Genomic DNA, 23,711 nt, shown 5'->3' with positions numbered 1-23,711 from the left:
TTAGCATTATCTGAGAGCTAAGCTAAGGAATCAGCAAGTGGAAATCAAAATATCTTTCTTTTTACTCATGAAAGCCGAGTTGGAGCACTCAACTTTCAACTTTAGACAAGTGGGCTTGCTGAGATTTCAATGCCGGATTAGACACTTACCCACCAGTCACAGGGACAGCTGAACCACTGCCAAACTCCACACGGGGGCTCAATCCTATGAAATATATAGGACGAAGGGTCACAGAATACGTATGTGTTTTCTGAAAGGTTGATTTGCAGTGAAATAGAGACAGGGAGAGAGACTGAGCTATGTGTGTTCCAAAAAGGAGATGGAAGAGAAGCTGGGACTATTACTCGTCCCCAGCAAGAAAGCTAAGGATGACAGAAACAGAACCTATGACTGGAACTCCCTCCTCATGAAGAAAGAGGAATAAAGGCTCTTCTCCAACAAAATGTGCTGCTTGAGCAGCGCCTTTCATACAACTGGTCACATTGGATTTAGTTACCTGTTTCCCTGGTAGTCATTAAGGGCCACGTCTGTTTTGCTTACCCGTTACCTCAGGTTGGGCCTGGCACAGAGCAGGCACTTAACACACATCAAAAGAATTGGTCTGTCAATTAATGACACACTTTTCTGTCCATCTCCAAGGAAATCTTCTATTGTTAACACTGAGATGAAAAAGTTACTTGAGCAAAGACAGTATATAGAGCTGTCATGCCTAGAACTCCAAATAGGTTGGTGGGGATCATCTAAGACCTTTAAAAGCCTGTAGAAAAGACAAGACTTTAGCTGAATCTTATTTTATGGGAACAGTTCTGGGTCTCAAACTGGTCAACTTCTTGATTTGTGGCTAAGACAGGATAAAGCAGAAGAGAAGAGCTGAGGCGGGGATGGCAATACAGGAAAAATGGATTGATGCTCAAAGGCATAAAATATGTGGTTAGCAGAGATCACACAAACTCGCAAGAGTTGGCAAATATGTGGAAAAACTGGAACCCTCATACATTGGTTTCCACTTTGGAAAACAGTCTGGCAGTCTCTCAAAAGTTCAACACAGTGTTAGCATTATGACCCCGACATTCCACTTTTAGGTATACATCCATGAGAAGTGAAAATGTGTTTCCGTGTAAAAGCTTGTATATGAATGTGTAGAGCAGCATTATTCATCATAAAGACTGGCAACAACCCAAACATCCATCGACAATAAATGGATAAACAAAATGTAGTATGTTCATATAAAGGAATATTATTTGACAATACAGAGGAATGAAGTACTGACACAGGCTACAACATGGATGAACCCAGAAAACATGTATGCTAAGTGAAAGAAGCCAGTCACAAAGGACCACATAGGACCACATATTATATGATTTCACTTCTATGAAATGCTCAGAATTGGCAAATTCACAGAAACAGAGAGTAGACTGGTTGTTGCCAGAGGATGGTAACTTTGGGAAGAAATGGGAAGTGACGGTGAAAGGGTAAAGGAGTTGCTTTTGGGGATGGTGAAAATGCTGTAAAACTTATTGTACTGATGGTTGCACAGTTCTGTGAATATACTAAAAGTCATTGAATTGTATACTTTAGATGAATTAAATGGTATGTGAATTGTATCTCAATAAAGTTGTTATAAAAAAATAAAATAGGCAGGATGTGGGGCTGGGACCTCCAGAAACCACTGCTTCCTGAAATTGGAAAGATTCTCATTCCACTGCCTGTGGCAGGGAACCTGCTAGAGAACAAGGTATTCCTCACTGCCCACCTTCTTTAAAGATTCACACAGCTGACCTCCCGTAGAGGCTTGCTTTATTTATGAGATGATAAGGTTGCAGTAAGCTCTTCTGAAAGCAACCTATTTGGTATCACTTTTAAAAACATCAAATGAGTGACTCGTCATTCAAGGCCAAGGAAACTAGCTTACAACAACCGGCTCTGATGAGATGCTTTCCAACAGATACAGAGCTAAAATGGCCTGCAAGTTGGGACGTACATTGGCTCACTCACAGCAGGCAGATTAGCTTTCAAGGAAAGCAAAAGCCTGGGATATTTGCTTAGGGTGCTGTGCCCAGAAAATATTTGTATTATCTCCTATCCCTCTTGCTGCAGTAAGATGTGGGGTGTAAAGCACCTACTAAGTGCCCGCCTTTTAAAAGAAGTTATCTGCTTTAATCTTCATACCAATCCTATGATAGAGAGAGTATTATCCCTATTTTACAGACAAGGAAAGAGAGGAAGTTACCCTCGGTGGCAGAGTGGTCTCACTCCAGAGGCCATGCACTCGGCCTGCCACGTGGCTTCCCTCTCCCGTGTATGGGCAGAGATGGAACTGCTTCTGTGACTACTCATGAGAAACCAGGGCAGAGGTTTCCAGTGGCTCCAAGTCCATTTCCCTTGCCCCAGGACACCGTTGGCAGTTGGACAGATTTGTGGTCTAAGACCTGAAGTCAGAAGCAGACAAAAATCCATCGTCACTCACCAGGACAGATGCAAACCTCAAGATAATTTGTTTTCCAATGGTTTCAGCTTAAAGTTCTGGTTTGGCATTGGCTTGTTAAGTAACAGCTGTAGGCAATTTTCACACAGAATAAAGACATCAAGAAGGCAGAAAGTAGAATTTTCTCCCTTGTGAATACAGAACAATGAGCTGTCTTCAAGATGTACATGGAGCTGCCACCACACAGGCTCTGGCTTAGGTCTCAATTGGGGAGGACGATAGGATACGATTGAAAGGACAGTGGATGTGTGTGCTTTGAGGGTTCTGGCTCTTCACGCCAGCTCCACAACCACCAAATAGGTCTTCATCTACCAGCAACATCTGTCTCCTTCGGGTGACTTTTGGTTTTAAAATGCTTTAAGAGGGAAATAAAACCAAGCCTGGTGATACATCATTATTGCCCTTCTTGGAAGCCATCATGGCAGATGATTCACGGCCCCTCCCTGTGAGCAAATTAGGCGTCCTCCTCCCACACCAATGACCTTAGGCTTAGCTGTGTGTGACTTATGGTGCCACTCTCTACAGAACGATGATACCTCCTTGCCCTGTGAACTCAAGAGTGGCCATGTGATTTGCCTTGGCCAAAGAAATGTCGGCAGAAGTGATATGTGTCATTTCCAAGCCTAAGCTAGAGCCTGCTAGGAGTTCACCATGTCTCTCTTTCCTCATCCACCAGGGTTGGGTCTTGGATAGAAGATGGAGAGGAGCTGACCCACATTGGTTACATCTGCTGTTGTAACCACTGAAGTTTTGCTATCACAAGAAAAACTAGCTTAAGATGACTATGACAGTCATTAACATTGATCCCCTCCACTTCCCTTCCCTCTTCAATCACTCCTCACAACTCACCTCCTCCAGGAAGTCTTCCCTGACCACTTTCCTCATCATCACGTCCTACAGCCCACAACACATTTACGCACAATCCACACAGAGGTGGGTTGTGCTTCTTCTTCTAGTGGCATTATGCCTTTATTGGTCCCCATTTGCTACTGAAACTGTCAGCTCTTTAGGAGTGGGTTCAAGTTTTCTATTTCAAACCTCCTCATTAACACCTAGAACAGGGTTCTTTCTGTATGCAGTGAAGATGGGAGAGGGTAGATTCCTGAAACACTGAAAATATTCAACATCATAAACATGCTACTATCTCTTCATTTCCCCAACTAGTTCTGGTTGATAATAAGCCTGTTATTCTACTGAAGAGCCCAGAACTTAAACATCAGCTTCACAGTACTCTCTCATATTGGCTCATCATGTAAGAAAGGCTTATAGGTGAATTCTGGTCTAGAATTAGAAGAGCTGGGGTGACACGATCGGTTCCGTTATTACACCGAAGGGCAGTGACACAGCTTACATTATTTTCTGGAGCTAAGAGTCATGAAAAACAATAGCACTCTCTAGTATCTGTTGAACAACATAAATGGTCTGACTGGAACTAACTCTATTACAAAATGCCAGTGGTGATCGGGGGGATAGAGTCCTCATGTAACATTTATTGAGCACCTAATAAGGGCCAGGCAGTGTGCCATTACACTTTAATCTCCTTTAATCATTACATCAAATGTTCTCCTTTAATCATTACATCAAATTAGGAGGAAGTATTATTTTTTTTCCTCCACATTCCAGAACACGGGCTTGAAAAAGTCATGCTTTTCCAATACTTATCCAGATAACCAAGTCAGAGAGGTAATTTGAACCAAGGTCTTCCTAATCTCCATGCCAGTGCCCTTTAAACTATAATATCCTCTGAAACACAGAATGGAAAGAAACACCACTTCAGAGAAGCTTGAAAGCTTCGCTGAAGAGAGCCCTTAAGTCTCTTGATCAATGGGTTCTATCTATACCAGATACATCTCTCACTTTAGTATAGTGGATTCTAAAATATGATAGTATCTATAAAAAGTTTCCCACAACAGTTATTATTGCAATCCTATCATTAGGCTAAATAATTATATGGTATTTAAGCAATAATGTCTCTCATCAAAGGATCAAGGACAGGCAAGATCAAGGACAGGATGGGTCGTGTGACTAATTTTTAAAAAGACATTAATACTATACACGGAGTGGGGGTGGCAGGAGCACGGGGGACTCCCAGGAGGTATGAGGCAGATGAGGGAGCTATTTATGCACACAGTGCAGACTCAGGTTGGGGTGGGAGGAACCAGAAAGGATAACTTCGGATGCAGCACTGCCACGCGCTTGAAGACCTGTAATACCTAGAACAGGGTATTACACCAGCGGTAAACACCAGCAAAGCCCTTTGATGTAGCAATGCTACCTCTTCCTTGCCGTGTTTCTCCACAGGCTCAGGGCTGACAGTGGGGCTGCAGACATAGGGGCACAGGGGAGCCATTTCACGGAAGCAGGGCAAGCCCACGGCTCACCAAACCGCCTGCATCCTTTCTTCTCCCTCCTGCCTCCCAGCCACCGCCAGGATGGAAGTCTGGGACTTACCACAAGTTCACTAAACATGACGTCCAGCTCCTCCCCAGGGGGCATGGGTAACGATGGCTCCATGGTCTGAAGGGCAAAGTTGCTATCATTCCGCAGCCGATATGTGATTTCTGGGTGATCATTATTTCGGAAACAGCAAAAGATGAATGAAATCCCCCGTCCACCTCTCTTCCTTGGGGCCATGGCCGAATCCTGTTCTATTTCTTGAGTGATTAAACTCTGCAAAGAGAGGACATGACATGGTTAAGAGTGCAACATGAATAAAATATTTATTTTTTAATTCAGACCACTTCAAGAGAGAGCCCCTTGCCCCAGAGGCAACGGCAGTGCCCTGCAGGGCACAGCAAGAACAACCCCCAGAGCGTCTGGCGTCCAGCCAGGCAGAGAGCACAGGTCCTTCTGTTCACTTGTTGAACGTTTCCTATGATCAATTGCCGAGCAAACAGTACGATGAGTCAGTCCATGCCCCAGCACACATGCTGCTATCACACTGGGCTACTAGCCATTCTTTGGACATCACATGCTCTTTCCTGCTGACCCATTTTGTTCTTGTTACTTCCTTTGCAAGTATGACCTTCTCTTCCTTGCCCCCCAGGAAATTTCTCACTCATGCTTTTCAGTTCAATTCCAATTTCCCCTTCTTTACCTTCCTTGAGTAGAATAATCTATGTGCTAAAGCATCTCTATCCATCCCAGCCCATGTCATTCTAAGGTCTTTAGGAGTTGTCTTCCTGTGAGACTGGGATAACTCAAAGTGGAGGAAGGGGCTATGGATTAAGCACCTCGGGGAGCCGAGCACCCTGCAAGTGCCAGGAAGATAGCAGGCACTCACTTAATGGTTATTGTGTTGAAAAACTTAAATTTATAACAAAGGAAGAGTGACATCATGTGAGCTAGAAGGGTCAGAGATCTTCAAACAGAAAAGATCAAACAAGTTTACTAATAAGAAAATGGTTAAATAAATTATAGTATGTTCATAGAATACTATGCACTCATTAAAAAGAACAGGCATCTGTGTATATAGATAAGGAAAAATGTTCAAGGTGTTATATGATATATGTACTATATAGTAGAGGATTACATTTTAAAGCATCTATGAATATGTGTAAGAAAGTGTTACAGCAATAATCTCCAAAATAAATATAGGGAATTAGAGAACTATTCCTTTTCACTTCATACACTTTTGAGTTTGAATTTTTAATGACAATAACTTTTTTTAAAGTTAAAACTATATGTATTGGCTTGGGAAAAATTTCCAAGTTATAATGTCAAGTGAAAAAAATAAGTCAAAGAATAATGTGTATAACATGATGCCACAATGTCTTTTAACAACAATCTCACACAAGAACTAAACTGTTTACAGGTAAATACATAGCAAAAGGCCTGGAAAAATACAAAGCAAATTCCTAACCCTGAGACAGAAAGGGACTGGGAAAAGGCAAACAAACAAACAAACAAAACAATTCATATATATCATTCATATACAGAGAGTGCCAAAAAAATGTATACACATTTTAAGAAAGGAAAAAAATATTAAAATTGTAATACTCAATATATACCAATAACAAAAGATGAATACAAGTCACATTTGACGTCTGCAATGACAAGAGGTGCTCAAAGTGGTTACCATCAGCGTCCAGACACTTCTGATGATGGCGAACTACTGCTTGAGCAACGTTAACCGAAGTGTACACTTATACACATTTTTGGGCACCCCCGATAAAAAAACGAGAGCATGCTCATGTATAACTTTTGTAGATTTTCAATTTTTAAGAAGAGAGAGGCTTGGGGGGAAACAAAAAGGTGGGGTGTGAATTGGCCCTTCATGAGTTATGAGGAAGGAGGAGGAAAAATGCACCTGTGAAGGGAAGATGGTAGGAATGAAGGCGTGAATTTCAGAGAAACAATGGGGAGTCAGCCTAGAGCAGAGCATTAGTATGGAGAAGCTGTAGCCCAGACTGAGGAGTCTGGATTTATCCCACAAGCAACTGGGAGTCACATTGAGAGAGAGAGAGAGAGAGAGAGAGAAAGAGAGAGAGAGAGAGAGAGAGAGAGAGAGAGAGAGAGCAGAGGTGGGTCTTGATGGCTCTCATTTTTAGAGCTGTGGCAGGTGACCTTGCTGGAGAAGATACAAGGACTGCTGAGCACCCTCACGGAGGGCAGACGCAGATCACCAGCCATGCCAGCAAATGTCGCTATCCTGACAATCCCAGCATGTCCTGAACCGACAGGGCTCACACTACTGCAGCCACTGTCTGAAAGGGAACAGAAGGCCTGAGGGGCAGGCAGAGGCCCACAACTAACCTTGAACTCATTTCGGGGCTCCTACACAGAAACAGGAACAGAGCTGTATCACCCCCAAGGTTCAATTTAAAAACCAATGGGTAGAAGCTATAAAGAGGCCGAAGGAGGAACTTTCTCATGCCTGCAACTAGGATACGATGGACTGAGGAGTCCCTGGCTCTGCCGTCTTTAGACTAGACGTAACCGTTGGAACCGCCTAAGATGTAAGGTCCCACAGCTATTAGATGGGAGATGGGAGAGAGACTGGAGATTTTCAGTAGGTGCTGATTTGAGCTTCTCACTCCAGCTTCAATTCCAACAGCTCTGCTTTGATCTATTTTGGATACTGAAGTTTTAGGTATCAATCTGGCTTTATAAAAACCTCCTGTGGCTTCTCACTGCAATTATAACAATATGCAAAGGCCATCCAACAGCCTCCAAGGGTCCACAGTCTGGCCCCTGCTCACCTTTCCACCTCACCACGTAGCGCTCTCCATATGAGTCACTGCACTTCAACGACTCTGACCACTCTGGCTCCTACCTCAGGGCTGTTGCACCAGCTGCTCCCTGGCGCCATCTGCACATGGCTGACTCTTCCTCATCATTATGACCACAACGTGAATTCCACTCTCCCAGGGAGGCCGTCCCCAACGATCTACCTGCAGTAGTCCCTTTTCCACACACCAGTCGCTATCTCTTTACCCTGCACGACATTTTCTCCACAGCAGTTACCACTACTGAAATTATCCTATTTGATTATTTCATGGGTGCATGGGACTTGGAGAGATTGTTCGTTGCTGTGTCCCCAGCACGTGACAGTACATGGGATACATGTACTAACCTATTCAACTGAATGGGGTCTGTATTGGCTTAGCATTTTGTGACCCCACGGTGCACAGCCAACAGTCAGAGTAATTTGTGGCCTGGGTCTTCTCCCATTGAAGAGTCAACTCCATGAGGAAAAGTGCCCACGGCATGTGTTGCTTACTGCCTCGCACACATAGGAGTATAACCAAAGTATTTGAAAATGAATAGAGAGGGTGGTTGCTTTATTTTTGCATTTTACAAGTTGTTTCACTTAAATCCAAGTTCTATTACATTCTGGCTGTATGGAGGAGTGCACAGAGGAAATGTTAAGATCTGAAAAATCAATCCAAAGCATTTTTCAAGTCTTAAAAAAAAAATGCCAATAGTTCCACAAACCAAAGAATATGAGGGTCTTGGCTAGTTTCTACGATGGGTAATAAGATACAGAGTCTATTGCATTTAAGAAACAAATTGAAATCATTAAAATATTGCCTTTGACAGGTGCTTTATGTCTAATGGCTTCACTCAGTAAAGCCCAAAGACCGACTTCAATGCTGCTTCCTCTGTGGAACCCCAAATACAAGGTCCTCTATTAAACCAACTCTTCAACTGTAGGTGATGGCAAAGCTTTGAGATTTCTAACAAGCAGCCATTTTTAATACACGCACTTAGAATTCCACTGTTCAGAGCCTAGTCTCCTAGGTACAGACCAAAACAGGAAGCAAGATTAATCACCCCACGTGACCCCTCAGTGGCACAGACACTTCTGGCCAGCTCTCTTAATGGTTCTAGCACTAGTGAGGGATCCTGACTACTGCCTGTGTATGACTTTAGTGAGCACATTCACACCCATCACTTCATTCCATCATCCCCATTTCACAGAGGAGAATTAAGTGGACATTTGGGAGACAGCAGGGCAATCAGGAAGGGAGAAATTTGAGAGGCTTGATTTCCTAGTGAAGGCAAAGTGGTGTTTATTCGGAGAAGCCTAATTGTTTGGGAGTGGGGCAGGGAAGCCTGGCGAAGGTCAGAAAGCCTGCTTGCTTAATCCGACTGGAATCCCGTTCCCACCTGCTCCACCCTCAGAGCCACGACCTTAGTACAGCCCACCCTCTTCTCCCGTCTGAATGACTACGACAGCTTCTCAACTCTTCTCCCTGACCCTTGATTTCACAGCCTAAGGACTGGCAAAACTTTTCTGTAAAGGGCCAGATGATAAATATTTTAGACTTTGTGGGCCATCAAGCCTCTATCACAATTACTCAACCCTACCATTTTATCATGAAAGCAGCCACAGACATCTGTAAACATGGGCATGCCTGCGTGCCAATAAAACTTTATTTGTGGACACTGAAATCTGATTTCATATGATGTCATATCACAGAATATTATTCTTTCTGTTGTTGTACCATTTAAAAATATGAAAATCATTCTTAGCTCATGGACCATCCACAAACAGGTGGTGTGCCCAAGCAGGCCCATGGCTCGAAGGCTGCCAAAGCTGCCCTAGTCCATCATAGTCACCCATTTAATTCATTGACGCAAATGTGTTTTATCAAATACCGATTATGTTTCAAACTCTGTGCTAGGCCCTTAGGAAAGCGGGATGAAAATGAAATAATGTACCCTCCCAGAGCTTACTTGCTTTGGAGAAGGCAGGAAAAAAATCAAGTCAACTAAAACAAATATTGATTTTGGTGAGTGTTACAGGGGATGCAAGAAGAAAACAAAAGAAAACGGAGGTCTTGGTGGTGGTGGGAGTGGACAGCTGCTCTAGACAGCGCGATCAGGGAAGGCCTCTCCAGAGAGGGGCATTTAAACTGAGACCTGATGGGCGAAGGGCTCCTCCCTGCCACGTGTCAGGGAAGAGGAGTCCAGGCAGAAGGAGTGTGTACAGAAGCCCACGGCACGTGGGGAACTTGGCATGTTTGAGTCAGGGAAGGAAGACCAGGGAGTCTGCAGCTTAGCGAGGACCCGGGGTGTTAAAAGAGAAGAGGCTGCAGAGGGCAGGGGCCTGACCCCAGGGCCCTCATCCACTAGGGTGAGGAGTCTGGGATTTATTCCCAGCACGTCATACATCTGATTGTGTCACTCAGCTCTGCAGTGTCTCCTGGATGCAGTCCAATTTTCCAGCCTGGACCACAACACCCTCCATGGACTGGCCCTTACCTACTTCAGTTTCCACCTTGTCTCCCAGCACCCTGAGCGCTCTGTGTTCGCATGCTCCTCACAAACACGTATGCAGGCAGTCATCAGATCTTGACAGGACCCACATTGCTGAACCCACACCTCTGCAGTCCCGGCTGCCTAGGGTGCGCTCGTCCTCCTTTACTTGACCGTCTTCCACTCACCATTCCAGACCCACACAAATACTGCTGCTTTTCTAAGCCTTCAGCTTCCCAGAGATGGTCACACATTTCTTTCCATACCCCTAGCATCACATACATAGGTGAGTGCTCTTTGTTTAAATCCATGCCTGTTTTCCCCACTATGAGATCCTGAAGATGGGGACCAAGTTTGGTTCGGTCCCCGGCACACAGTATATTCTCAATAAATGTTGCTGAATGAAAAAGCATAAATGCCTAAGTAAACATATGATCTCATCTGGGAACGTCGGGGCTGTATAACTGGGTATTCTTCCCACAGTTGCCAGTAGACCTGTTTTTCACAACTGCCAAAGCATTTGAAGCCAATCAGATCTCCCGACAATAGCTTTACACAGAGACTGCAACCTCGGGGTATTTGCAATTTCTGCGAATGAGGAATTTCTTTCTGGCCGAACTAACTGGTGCTTGGTTTTTCTACCCATCCTCAAGTAAGCTCCTTCCAAAATCGACCCACTGATAGGATCTCTGAGACATTTCCCCATTCCTTACATTCAGTGCACATTTTGCCCAAGACGTGTTCACTTACTCAGCTATCAGAGCTGAGCCTCGACAACTACGAGGCCAGATGCCCCGTTTGGTGCTAGAAAAACAGATGAAGACCCGCAGATGAGGGGGAGCGCAGCCTCGTGGGGACATTTTGGGAGCAGTGAAGTTGGTCCTTCTGTCCAGTAAAGAGGGAATGCACAGTTATTGAAACCAGGGCCCTATGTTTCCACATCTTGGCCTCTTTTTAATCAGATCAGCCTGAGGAAAAGACTAATTCCACCATGACAGCTGGGCCCTCCACCAGAACACATCTTCTAATCTCGGCTTCTGGCATTGTTGCAGAGGAGAAAAAGTCACTTCTGGGACATCCAAAATGCAATCCATCTATAACATTACAGATGACTATTGCTATGCCGTGCACAAGGAAGCAATTAAAAAGCTACTTAAGATTCTGGAGCAGGTGCATTGTGCTTAGCAAAGAATAAGAAATTTAATCCATCTGTGGCCTAGCTCAAAGTCAGTCATTTGTACTGTCGAACAAGACAAACAAGACTCTCATGTGGTAACAGTCAAAAAATGAGGGCCAACTTTAAGGACTGCAGATGACGACGATTGGGGTGATAAAAAACACTGAAGAATGACTTAGAGTCCACAAGGAAACCCTCCATAACATTTTCCTTTGATAATGCCAAGTCACAACACATATGTGATATGTACAGTTTGTTTTTCAAGAAGCAACACACGATCAGCACCAAATATATGGGGAAACCTGAATGTCATGTTGATAAAATCGATTTGCACTGATACATACATCATTTAAATTGTTTCATTGGGGACTTCGGTCACATGTATGTAAGATGGCTGTCCAGGCTGAGGGATACACTCACGGGCTACGTCCCTAAGGTTTTCCTCTAATCAAAGTGGTTACAGGGGAAACAACAGCTTAGATGCTGGAGAAAGGGAGAGAGAAGGAGAGACAGAGAGAAGGAAAGAGAAGGAGAACCGGCCACCAACTTGGTTCAACAGCTGAGAGTTTCTGCACATCCTCACGCAACGCAGGGGGAACCACACAGGTCATGCTCAGCTTCTATCATTTCAATCAAGACAGACAGTATTTCACATGTCACTCTCCAAGTATAATTTCAACACTAAAATATTGTCATTGTTTCTTTATTATAAATGGTCTCTGGAGTTACCGAAACAATGTCACAGACATAAAAAGAAGGACAAGAAAGAAAATTTACACCATTAACGCAAGTAGAATGGTTGGGGGAACCCTCAATTTTCATTGCCATACCCACTGTATTCAGAGCTGCAGTTTATTCCACATTTTGCATTTCTCCAAAGGGCCCTGACATGAAATTTGGATTTCAACAACATGATAATGTTAACCCAAATTCTCTTATCAAGAAGAATGTGAAAAGGAAAAATTGCTTTGCTTCTTTCCTTGGCCATCTTTCTCTCCTCTCACATTCCTCATGTCTGGTTTCATTTCCCAAGTACACCAGATGCCAAATACTATTTGGAGCTGGAAAAAAAAAAAAATCATGGGGTAGTCTAAAGGTTGTAGGAGAAACATTTGAAAAAGGATGTGTTTTCCCTGCAAGTTTCAACATCCTCGCCATCAGGAAACGGAAAGGGCGTTTCTCAGTAAGTGTGTCCAGTGGAGGGACAGCCCTTCCCACGCACTTGGTCCCCAAAGGACGTTCTAATAGGGAACTTCTTGGAGTGGCTCCTGGAAATTGACCCAGCAGTCAGTCCTCTCAGTCCAGTGACTTTCCCAATGCAAGAGGAAAATAATGTAGGCACCCCACCATCCATGGGGAAACCAAAACCCAAGCTTTCAGAAAAGCCAATGGCACCCTGCAAACACTTTGCTCCACTGCCTAGAGCAGAGCAGCGAAATCAAAGTGCACTGTCTCTTCTGCGCCCGCCCTGCATCAGCGCAGGCAGGGGTGTGCAAAGCGAAAGCCAGAACCAGTCCCCTTCCTTTCCCACTTCCTCCCTAGATAAAGGAGGAAGGAACCCAAGTGAAGGGCACGCACCCCTCTAACCAGACCAAGCCTCAACGAGCACATAATTAACAGTATTTCCAAGCCCAAGTCATAGAGTCCTGCCAGAAAACACCCTCTCCCTCACGTGACAAGCAAAGAAGGGAACCTCCAACAGGTTTCACCCTAAAAAGCTATCATAGCAATGACGATGCTGTCAAGACTCAATACTTTAACCTCAGGTTTAGGGCATAAATCCCTAACGCCAACATACCACAGTTCTCGAGTTAGGAAGTCTGTGCTGCTCATGTGACAGAAACCAGTCTGGAAGCCAGGACATCTCGTCTCGATCATCTGGGAGAAGAGCCAAACTACAAGTGTCATTGGAGCTCCCTCCCCACCAAAGAAAGCACAGCCTTGCCAGACAGCCTGTGCCCTTGGGCCTGCTGACCTGTTGCTAGTCTGGCAGTTAAGTCAATAAACAAATTTAAGCTGAAGCCGAAAGAAATGCAAATCATAGAAACCTAAAAAGGGATGGGTTTCTATCTTCACTGCCTCTAAGGGATGCACTGGGATTGTACAAAGACACATTTAAAGAGGGATTTACACAAACAAAAGAAGCTACAACTCAATGACTAGCTTGGTCACATCAAAGCTACTCACTCGTCCAAGAGGCCAAGTTTTGTTTTTAACAAGCTCGTTAAAAAAATAAAAGGAATACAACTTTCTGAATCATCTAGAAGGTCTTTCAGAAAGGATATGAGAGTCAGACAGACATCACAGTCAGCAGAAGACGTGTTGATGGCCAGACACCAGCAATTGCCTGTGCTCTCTACGCTCCGGTCCTCTGCTGATCTCACTAAAATAACCCCTAAAGTCAGAGTCTTCATCACGCCAGGCAAATGTCTCCCCACTGCAATCACCACCCTGTAGGCACTTTCGGCTTCAGACCTTCCTAAACAAGCAGCCAACCTTTTAGTGCCATCCATACAGAAAAGGAAAATGACATCAAAAGACATTGCCTAAAAAGAAATGTATCATTAGGTATTTTTTGGAACCTTCTCACAACTGAAATAATTTTGGCAAATCCTGAGAGACGAGAAGTTGAACAGTTATTTACTTAGTTTCAACAACTACGTATGTTTTCCAGATCTTCAGGCAAAGTTCAGTAGAAGTTAGAGAAGATAAACTGGATAAACTGCTCTGGGCCAAGGACTCATGACGCCATCCCACAGTGACATGGAGACCCCCCCTCCACAGGGAGGGCCTGAGACATGGTCCCCTGGAAAAACGATTACTGCCACTGATCCCCAAAGCCTCCAAACCAGATGATGCTCAATCTTATTCCTTCTCAAATATTATAACCACATTTTATCAGCAAGGCATTTTATTGCCAAATAGGTATAATCTTTATTTCTACACAGGCCGCTATGAAGAATAATGTCTATTGGCATCCTAGGGAAACTCCAGTGCTCTGGACTGAAAATAAAGACATAAAAGGGGCCTAGAGGGCTTTATATATTCATGTTTACTAAAAGCAAATTTTAAAACTCACTAATTACCTTCCTCTTTTCATGTTCTTCTGACTACTTTTATGCCAAGATTACTTTAATACAATTGCAACAGCAGAAAGTGAAACACCATGTAGAACAAAAGTTCTTGGTTAAAATTAGGCTCACTCTCAGGTAACTATTAAGGATCCCCCGTCTTTCTAGTAGCCAATGTCTACGCTCCTCAGTGAGGAACAAACTGATGAACAAACACAATACGACGCAGGCAACCATGGAGCCACGACCCGGGTTCCAATACCAGCTCAACCACTTCTTACGGGGAGTGTGGAGTGACTTCAGGAAAACTTCAGCATCCTGAAGCCCTTGTAACTGTTTGATGGCTTTTAAGTGGACATCACAAAGGGAAGTGAGAACGACATTAAAAAGTTAGAGGGAGGATTTATATTTGATAACTACTGTTTGGTGGAAACATGTTAGCCAGATTCCTTTCTCTGACATTCCTCTTTGTATCAGCAGAACAAATTCCTGGAATGGGGCTGGTTTAATCTCTACCGGGCAGTTGTCATCACTAAATCAAAGGTTCTGCAGATTTGTCAGCTGATCTGCTCACTGTGGGAAATTCTCTGAGGGTTTGGGGGGTAGTGCAGCAAAATGCATTAAAAAAAATTAGCTTTCTTGTATATTTTGAAGCATTCAACAGGTTTACTATTTCAACTCAACCACTTACACAAAACGACCACATTGCCTACCCAGCGTAGCCACTGCAAGGATGCTGGTATTTGCAACACGGACCTGATTCCCCTCAGACTGTCCTCAGTCACTGATCTCACCTACTGATAAGTCTACTTTCTACATCTGAAGGCATCTTGTCTGCCTAGGAAAGTCACTGCAAATTGGTCACCAAGATAGAAAACCTACTGCAAGCACCCAGGGCCACAGGCTTTCCCACTTTAGCCTTAGAAAGATCATTCTGAACACACGTGGACACAGCCACCATGCACCATTACAAATGTGAAAAATGTTTGTAGAAAGCTAAATGCATGGTGATTCCTGGGTTTAAAATTACAGTGTGGTGAGTTGTTTACAAGATCCTGAATCTCTCCACAACGCCAGCTGCTCAGAGGGGCTCATTTTGGGCAAGGCCAGCACCACACCTACGCTCGGGCTGTTCCCTATTGAGTCCTGCTCATGATGACGCAGGGAGAAGCCACCCAGAAACAGTAAGGACAGATGATGAGCGGGCACATTATGAAAACTGAAACTCCCTTCAAAGGAAGCACTCTGCCCTTCATAAAAAGTCAACGTACAAATTTTACATAATAAATCTTCAAGAGAGGTTTATGGAAAGATGATAGTAAACGCTTCATTTGAATGAGAGGTCAGGTATAGAAATAAGGCAGTGAAGAGGCACTCTGGCCTCCACCTGTTTCAGGTGTTGTGTAGCTCCAATGGGTGTTGCTCTTCAATCAGAACTGCCCCACCCCTTCGTGAGAGACGCACACACCCTCTCATGATTAGAAGTGAAGGCATTACTTTGTCATGTCAGCCTATAAAACTAATTCCCAAAGACACAGCACTAAAAAGATCTAGAGAAACAAAGTTTGACATAAGATTTCCCCAGTCTCTCTTCATGTTAGGAACCTTCATAAGTACTCAGCTATACAACCTTCCAAAATTAGAATAAACTTTTTTTAACTGGTGGGGGGACCAAGGCGGGGTAGCCCTCAGCCCCACAATGGGCAACCTAATAATATGTGGATGGAAAAATCAATTGTATTGCCCCAGTGGGGGCGATCTGGCAGTATCTATTGTTTTTAACGTATTAGCCCTTTGAGCCACATCTAAGAACTTCTAGATTCCAGTAGGGATTAAACCTACAGACATAGTCACACAGGGGCAGAAACATATTAACAAGGAGGCTCACTGCAACACTGTAACAGAAAGAAAACCAGATTCATTATTCGTAATAGAGAATCATCTAAGTGTCCTTCAATAGGGGAACGTTTTACTAAACGCAGCTATGCCAATTGGATAAAACACTAGTTTTCATAGCCCCATGCCCAGGCTTTACTCCACACCAATTATATCAGAATCTCTGGTATTGGGGACCCAGACATGGGAATTTTTCCAGACTCCACAGGTGATTCCAATGTGCAGGCAAATATGAGAACAGAATCCTATACTCAGGTTTAAATAATGTGCTAGGTCCATAGATATGGAAAGAGCTAACATTCATAAGGAAAAAAAAAAAGAAATCAAGTTGCATAACAATACATATGTATCACCATTTATGTTAAAATTAAAACAAAACTGTACTTGTAGCTACACGCACCCACACACATACCACTCTATATATGTGAATGCATAGAACTCCATCCAGAATTAGCAGTATTAACTGTAAAGTCGCTGAAGGTTTTAGCCAAAAGCTTGGCACATGGAAGGTGCTCAATAAATGGTGGCTATGATTTCCCTGTGCAGCTAAGTTTGGGGAGCCTAAAGGAATAGTTCCATGTGGGAAATGAACTCATGCAGATGTCAGTGTTCTGTTGGAAGAAGCAAGTTCGCAAAGCTTCTCAATAACCCCATTAAAACTCTAAGTATACACCTAAAAACTCAGTAATCATTTTATTGATTCTTTTATTTAAAATTACAGCTTGTTTCGTGCATACTTGAAACCCATGCACAAAAATGCAGATGGCTTCCTTGTCAATATTGTATTGATTTGTAGATCCACCCAAATGGCCTATTTAAAAGTTGTACTATGTTAGCCAACAAATCTAAACACTTGGATGTAATGCTAGATGTAATCCTGATGAACACAGAGAAGAAAATATTCCCAAGGCTGCAGGCACCAGCGATTGGGATAACAACATGACAAACTTTTACAAAATGTTTTGTTTTGTTTTAAATTCTGCATGTCCCAAGAGGCAATTATTGGAGAATTTCCAGTTCACGAAAGCCATTATGTTGGAAGTTCTTCAAATGGTCACAAGGCCAATTAGAAGAGAAGTTGGGAAGTTCTATTACATTTTCCTTTTATTTGGCTCTATTTCAATTATACTTCTATTGGGTGGATCAGAAATTCTAAGCTCACAGCTATAGGCCAGAACAGGAGACTTAAGGAGGCTTATACATGAATGAAACTTAGTACTTTGTATGTTTTAAGATGCAATCAGATATATTTAAAAATTGCATTTTTAAAAAAGTGAATGCAGTACAATGTTCAAAGTTCTTCTCTACTTATAAGTACTGGTTGTTGTTTTTTTTTTTTTTTAAGTATGCATTAGCCATATTTACTTGGGCACTGATTGTTTGGCCACAAAAACTTTAAAGTTGGTGTCCAGCAGTTTTCTCTCAAGTACATGCTCCTGAGGTTCTACCTTTAAAAGGGGTCCTCCTTATCGATCAATAAAAAAGTCATCATACTGCTTACAGAACCAAATGAAAACATGGTGATCATATGAATTTATAAGAGGCAAGAGGTGGTCTTGCCAAGTGAAGATTTTATCATGGAATTTTATGAAATTGAGGTCTGAATGCTGATAGCGGTCCTATGAGATAAGAGTCTAATTGTTTCCTAGCCACAGCTTCCAGAAGTTTATGTATTTGAAACTTGATTCCTTCAAATATAACTATTCATTGCAAATAGCTGGAAAGGAAATCAATACTGAAGACTGCAAAGGATCACCAATATACTGATATAAATCCCAGTAAAATAAAGTTACCATTATTTTGGAAGAAAATGCTCACTGGAAAAGGAAAAGGAAAATGGATTTTCTGAGACTGTTGTAAGATACTAGAACATAAGTACACACGGCTCATAGGACAGGGATGACCAGGTCTGAACAAATCAGTCACTGGGCCGTGCCTACTATGAAGCTTTGGGAAAATATCGAAGACAGAGGAACTTGTTCTGATACCTGTTAGAGTAACTAAGGTCCTTTGGCAATTGAGTTCCAAGTGACTTCCGGAAATCCCAGATGACCAGGAAGAACTGGATAATGATGTCACTTTTGGGAGTTAAGAAGCCATACAAAAGTAGAATCTTGAGGAAGTACAAAGCTCAGGCATGTGCTTTCAGGAAAACAGTGTTTTTGTTTTAATATGCACTTCAAAACTGCCTAATCTGTCCACAAGAAAAGCAATGCAGAGATGAAGAGAAAGGGATAGGGGAAAGTTGTAAGAGCTGGTGGGCGCTGCTATAGACAGGAGAGCACGTGTGTTTAGCAGGTGAATTGGTGAACACATATCATCTCTTTTCATTAAACAAAGCTAGTAATCAACCAAAATCAAAATGACCAACAGCTACAATAAAGAGTATGTGTTTTCACTGGTGATTTCTCTCTATTTGATAAATATCCTTGGGAACTTACTCGCATAGCTTAACAAACAATTCTGAAATGGCAGGAGCCAAACAAATAGTGAAGAAAGATCTTTACTGAATTTTAATTACTATACATGAATTACCACACTCTTGTTTTAAAAGCAGACCAAAAAAAAAAAAAAAGGCATTCCACAGTCATCAAAAGGGAAGTGTGAAGGAAATTGACACTGTCCAGCGTGCCCACTCCACCCAACTCTGTAATTTTCTATGTAATTAGGTGAGAGCAGTGATTGCTTTATTGGATAATTCAAGAAGACTAGACACTAAAGAGACTGCTTCTCTTGCAAAATTTATTCTAAATGTGATAGTAAGAAAAGCTGTTTTAAATTGTTATTTGGACTCATTTACCAAACCTAGAGTAGTTGGACGGAGGTTAATATTTGGAATTTGTATTCTCAGGATTATAGTTAAACAGCCAAAAGTCATCAAGTGATTAAATATGGGACTGGTTAAATGACTTAGGGTACCTCTGGAAAATGAAATACTATACAGCCATCAAAAAGAATGGGACTGTTTTCTGATGTTAAAAGTTCTAAAGTATATCAAATAAAAAATCCAAGTTGCATAATAAACATGGTATATCATAAATGTAAAAAGGGATATACTTATTTAAACATGCAAAGAAATTGTCTAGCATGTGATAATAGATAGAAAAACCCATGAAGCATGGCTTCTTCTAGAAAATAAAATGGAAATTGAGAAAGAAGGGACTTGTTTGTATTTTAGTCCCTTCTACTAATGATTTTTTAACATGAACTTGGACTACATTTTTCTCACCTTGATTATTAAGCTGTTCCTGAAAATTCAGAAAACTTTAGCAATATTTGAAAACTAGTCTTTTTAAAAATTAAATAACTCATTTATCAACCCCTCTTCAATGTGCCAGGTACTTTCAATGTGCTTTACATCTATTCGTTATCTCAATTAACCAGAGATAATAAATGATCTTTAAGTGTCTTATTTTGTCATCTTGGGAACACAATCCACTGTCAATGAACATCTATAATTTGACCGTGCTTCACAGACTGCTTTCCTTCTGCACTTTTCCATGTCACCACACCCAACACTACAATTGCTAGATCTCAAAATGAAAACAATCTGTTCAACTGTAAAGCACCAATACCAATCTGTTCAACTGTAAAGCACCAATATGAGCAATGACTTTTAACTTTAAACTTATAATTTAGAATGGGGGGAGGTGGGCAGCGGGGAGAGAGAAAGAGAGGAGGATACTGAATCATTTACTAAAGACAATACTACAAATCAATGCAATGCCATCTTATCACCATAGCAACAGAATGCCCAGCTGCTAACTTTCCTCCTAGTAGTGTAATTCAGAATCCCCTTAAATCCACTATATTTTTTGCTACAGAAGTAAATATTGCTATCTTTATCTTCAGAACATGCACTTTCCAGGCAGCAGCCCAAGGAACACTATATAAAAGACTAGAAGTGTCTAATTAAGGAATTTTTTGTTGTTGTTATATCTTAGTAATCTCCAAGTCCTGCTTCCTAAAGCCAGATTCTGAAGCTATTGAAATGGTAATACAGTATATCCTGTTACATTCATGGCTTCTGACCTAACCTTAAATAAGCAAGCAAATACAGTAATGGAAAGTATAAATTACAAAAGGGCACCAAATGGAAGTACAACAGCTGATCCCAAAAGATGAAGGCACACATTGGTAGCTATCTTTTAAAGGACAAGAAAATTAAAGCCAAAATAACAGTAAAAAAGATGTCAAAATAACAAAATCAAGAGAGGTACGTTTTGCATTTCATGGGAGCATTCAATCTGCTATTTGAAGACATGATCAAAAATTGATTAATTCTTATTTATGATTTCTACATATTACCATTACCTTTCCCCTGTTCTCTCTCAACTCCTAAAATCATCATTTACCTTATAGGTACCACTTTACATTCAATGAAACTAGTCAACTGGGACAATCTGCTTTTGTTACATCTTTCTCCTATTCATTAGCAATAAAGAGCTGTGACAAATGTTCTTGCTAACCTGGCTATTGGCTCCCTCATTGTTACTCGTTTTATAAATAGCGCCCACCTCACTGGGTGGTGGCACATAAAAGGTAAAAGCCAGTCCCTTGGTAGTAAAACATGCTGGTTAACAACTGTACTTGTTCATACTGGAAAAGCAACCAGGACAGAGATGTCTACAGATAAAACACACACACACACACACACACACACACAGATTGCTTTTCCTCATAGGTACAACTCAAGGTAGTCAAGACTCGCCCCCTCCTCACACAAAAGCACAGAATTCTGTGTGTGTGATAACTGATACATTTTTATTTGTGTATTCATTCATTCATTCATTCATGGACCTAGTGTGTGCTCACTCCCCTGTTCAGTCTTGGGATACGAGGATGAAGAAAACATGTGGACTTTGCCCTCGCAGGCTAGTTCACAGCACATGAGCCCCTGGCTTCTCAGTGTTCCAGACTAGCTGGCTCTGTGAGAAGACAGGCCAAGAGTGAGTGGGAACAGATTTCAGGCAGCTCCCAAACCCTCTGCAGTTCACCATGGGGCCCAGCCCAAGCACTCTAGTTTAAAGTATGTCGTGCGGGGGACCCTGCTCGCTGGGCCATTTGTCATGCGGGGTGACAGGCGGGGTCTCAGCTCCTGCTCCCACATAAGAACACAGGACATGGTGAGGCCAAAAAGAAACACCCACAGAGCCATAAGTAGGGGAGTCATACCTCTATAGTCGCGCTGGCGGCTGGATTGGAGACACAGGAAGCAGGAGCCACATTGTCCGCAACCCGCCGTCCTAACTGCAATCCGCGCTTGCCAGCCACCATCTCCTTGCTAGCCCCCATTTTCTGCTAGCATAGCCACAGCAGTTATATTAGTGGCCAAAGGCTCACTGGTTACAGCTGACGACAACTAGCCACAGCTGATGGCCATCCAATCACAGTTGACGGCCATTTACTACCTGAGCCAGCACCTTTCTATGTGAGGATGAGAGTCTGGAAACTGCTCTCTGGGGCTCTGTCCCCACAAAGTAACAAACAAAATGCACCAAAGAAGTCCTTAAAGCACACTCGCATGTGTGGGCACACATATACACACACACACAGTCACACAGAGCAAAATCTGAGAATAGGCTTATCTGTTTTGGGGACCTGTGACCACTACCTCTAAGGGCCATGTCTTTGGGAACCACTTCATCTCCCTCTCCATGTCATTCTAACGGGGTCATCAACCAAGTGGTCCTGCCTCTCCATCCATAGGGGTGGACACATGGCATTGGACTGGTCAATCAAGGCTCTCCATCCTCTGGACGGAATAACTGATCAAGGGAAGGGCACACAACACAAGAAGACTAGAGGTCTTTATGTAGATGCTGCACACGAGAGGGCTGCTCTCCTTTTCTTGGAATCACTAGAAAAAAGGACCACATCCACCTGGAATTTACAATGGCAGCCTTTTCCACCATGTCTTGGAAGCTGCCCAAGAATGAAACCAGCATAGACAAAAACAGAACTGAGAGATGGGACGAGGGGGATGGGGAGATGAGGGGGTTTCAGTGACTTCATTTAATACTACAACCAGCTGAGCCTCACGTCAAATGTCCCTTAAACTTCCCAATGCATGATTCAATGAACTTTCTTCCCTTTTAGGCCCATTTAAGGGTGACTTCTATCCCTAAACAAGGAAAAAGACCCTGAATCATGCTCCACTTGACTAAATGGAACGGAGACGACTACTTACTGAGTACCTCCCAAGTGTCAGAGATGATGTGGGACATCAACATGCATTGTTTTACCTAATTTTTAGAGTCATGCTGGGAAGCAGATATCACAGTTTTACAATAAAGGTAACAAGAAAATCCATAGAACTAGGAGCTGTCAACAAGGATCTAAACCCCACCTTTCGCATCCCAAAGTCCATTCTCTTTCTACTCACCATATCCCCTTGAACCACAAACTCACATTTTTTAAGCTATTGCATTATTACTTTCTAAAAATCAACCTGATAGTCAACCTAACAGTCAAGCCATAAATCAAAACACAAATGTCTCATTTTAGAGAAGGCTCTAAAGATTTTGCTGCTAGCAAATCAGTATGAATAATTTAACACCTCTTTTCTCAAAGGGTTCCTATTTTTGAAAACAAATTTTGCCAGATTGACTTTCCAGGAAACTTAAGTAAGCCTATGGGGGATTCATTCCTTGAAGCTTAGAAATAGTACAAATTTTAGTATGTACAGTGCTGAAAAGAGATAGTAGAACATAAAAGTCATCATCATTGCTAAGCAGAGAGCATTCAAAAATCACGATCACCACCACCACCCCTTTCTCAAAGACAGGCCACAATCTAAACTTTTAGCCACTTATTTCTAACTCTGTCCCTACCAGTAGATTTTGAGAGAGAGAGAGAGAGAGAGAGAGAGAGAGAGAGAGAGAGAGAGAGAGAGGGAGAGAGAGAGAGAGAGAGACTGTGTGTGGCAAGGGGAGGAAGACAGCCAGGGCAGGAGGAGGAAAAGCACACAAAGCAAAACTTAAGGAAAGTATCAAGAATCTGAAAAATCCAACCAGGGACCAGCTTGTAAAAGAAAGTGTCACAGGAAAAGGTATCGAACTAGTTGGGGGAGGTGAGAAAAAAGGGGGACGAGAAATTGAAATGTTATGCAAGGGTGTGGTGAATAAAATGTAGTGTTTTCCTCTGGGCATAAAATTCATTAGCTACATCTCTTTCTATTTTTCCATCTAGAAAAAGAACTAGCATGGCAATAAGGAAACTATGTTTAACTAACTGGGCATTACTATCCTTTTTTTCAGGATTTGGGTATAACAGGTGGAACGTGAGGCCCCTATGTGGGTACTAGCCAACTGTCCTAATTATAGGTTGGATTACTTATTTTATATAACCACAAAAAATGTAAGTGCTAAAACCATAG

General features: G+C 42.4%; 1 protein-coding gene across 5 annotated transcripts in view; it reads right to left on the bottom strand.

Moving 5' to 3' along the window:
- DAAM1 (dishevelled associated activator of morphogenesis 1) overlaps window positions 1-23,711 on the bottom strand; it is a 162,313-nt gene that overhangs the window by 96,103 nt on the left and 42,499 nt on the right. For all 5 annotated transcript variants that reach the window (XM_081047326.1, XM_081047328.1, XM_081047325.1 and 2 more), the window contains one exon: window positions 4,937-5,155. In XM_081047326.1, the coding sequence (XP_080903452.1) occupies window positions 4,937-5,119 (183 nt within the window). In that variant the 5' untranslated portion in view covers window positions 5,120-5,155. The remainder of the gene's footprint in view (window positions 1-4,936; window positions 5,156-23,711) is intronic.

The sequence above is a fragment of the Rhinolophus hipposideros genome (genome assembly GCF_964194185.1).
Source record: "Rhinolophus hipposideros genome assembly, chromosome: 5".
NCBI lineage: Eukaryota > Metazoa > Chordata > Mammalia > Chiroptera > Rhinolophidae > Rhinolophus > Rhinolophus hipposideros.
The sequence above is the reverse complement of the archived record's forward strand: the minus strand, read 5'-3'. Positions and strand labels throughout refer to the sequence as shown.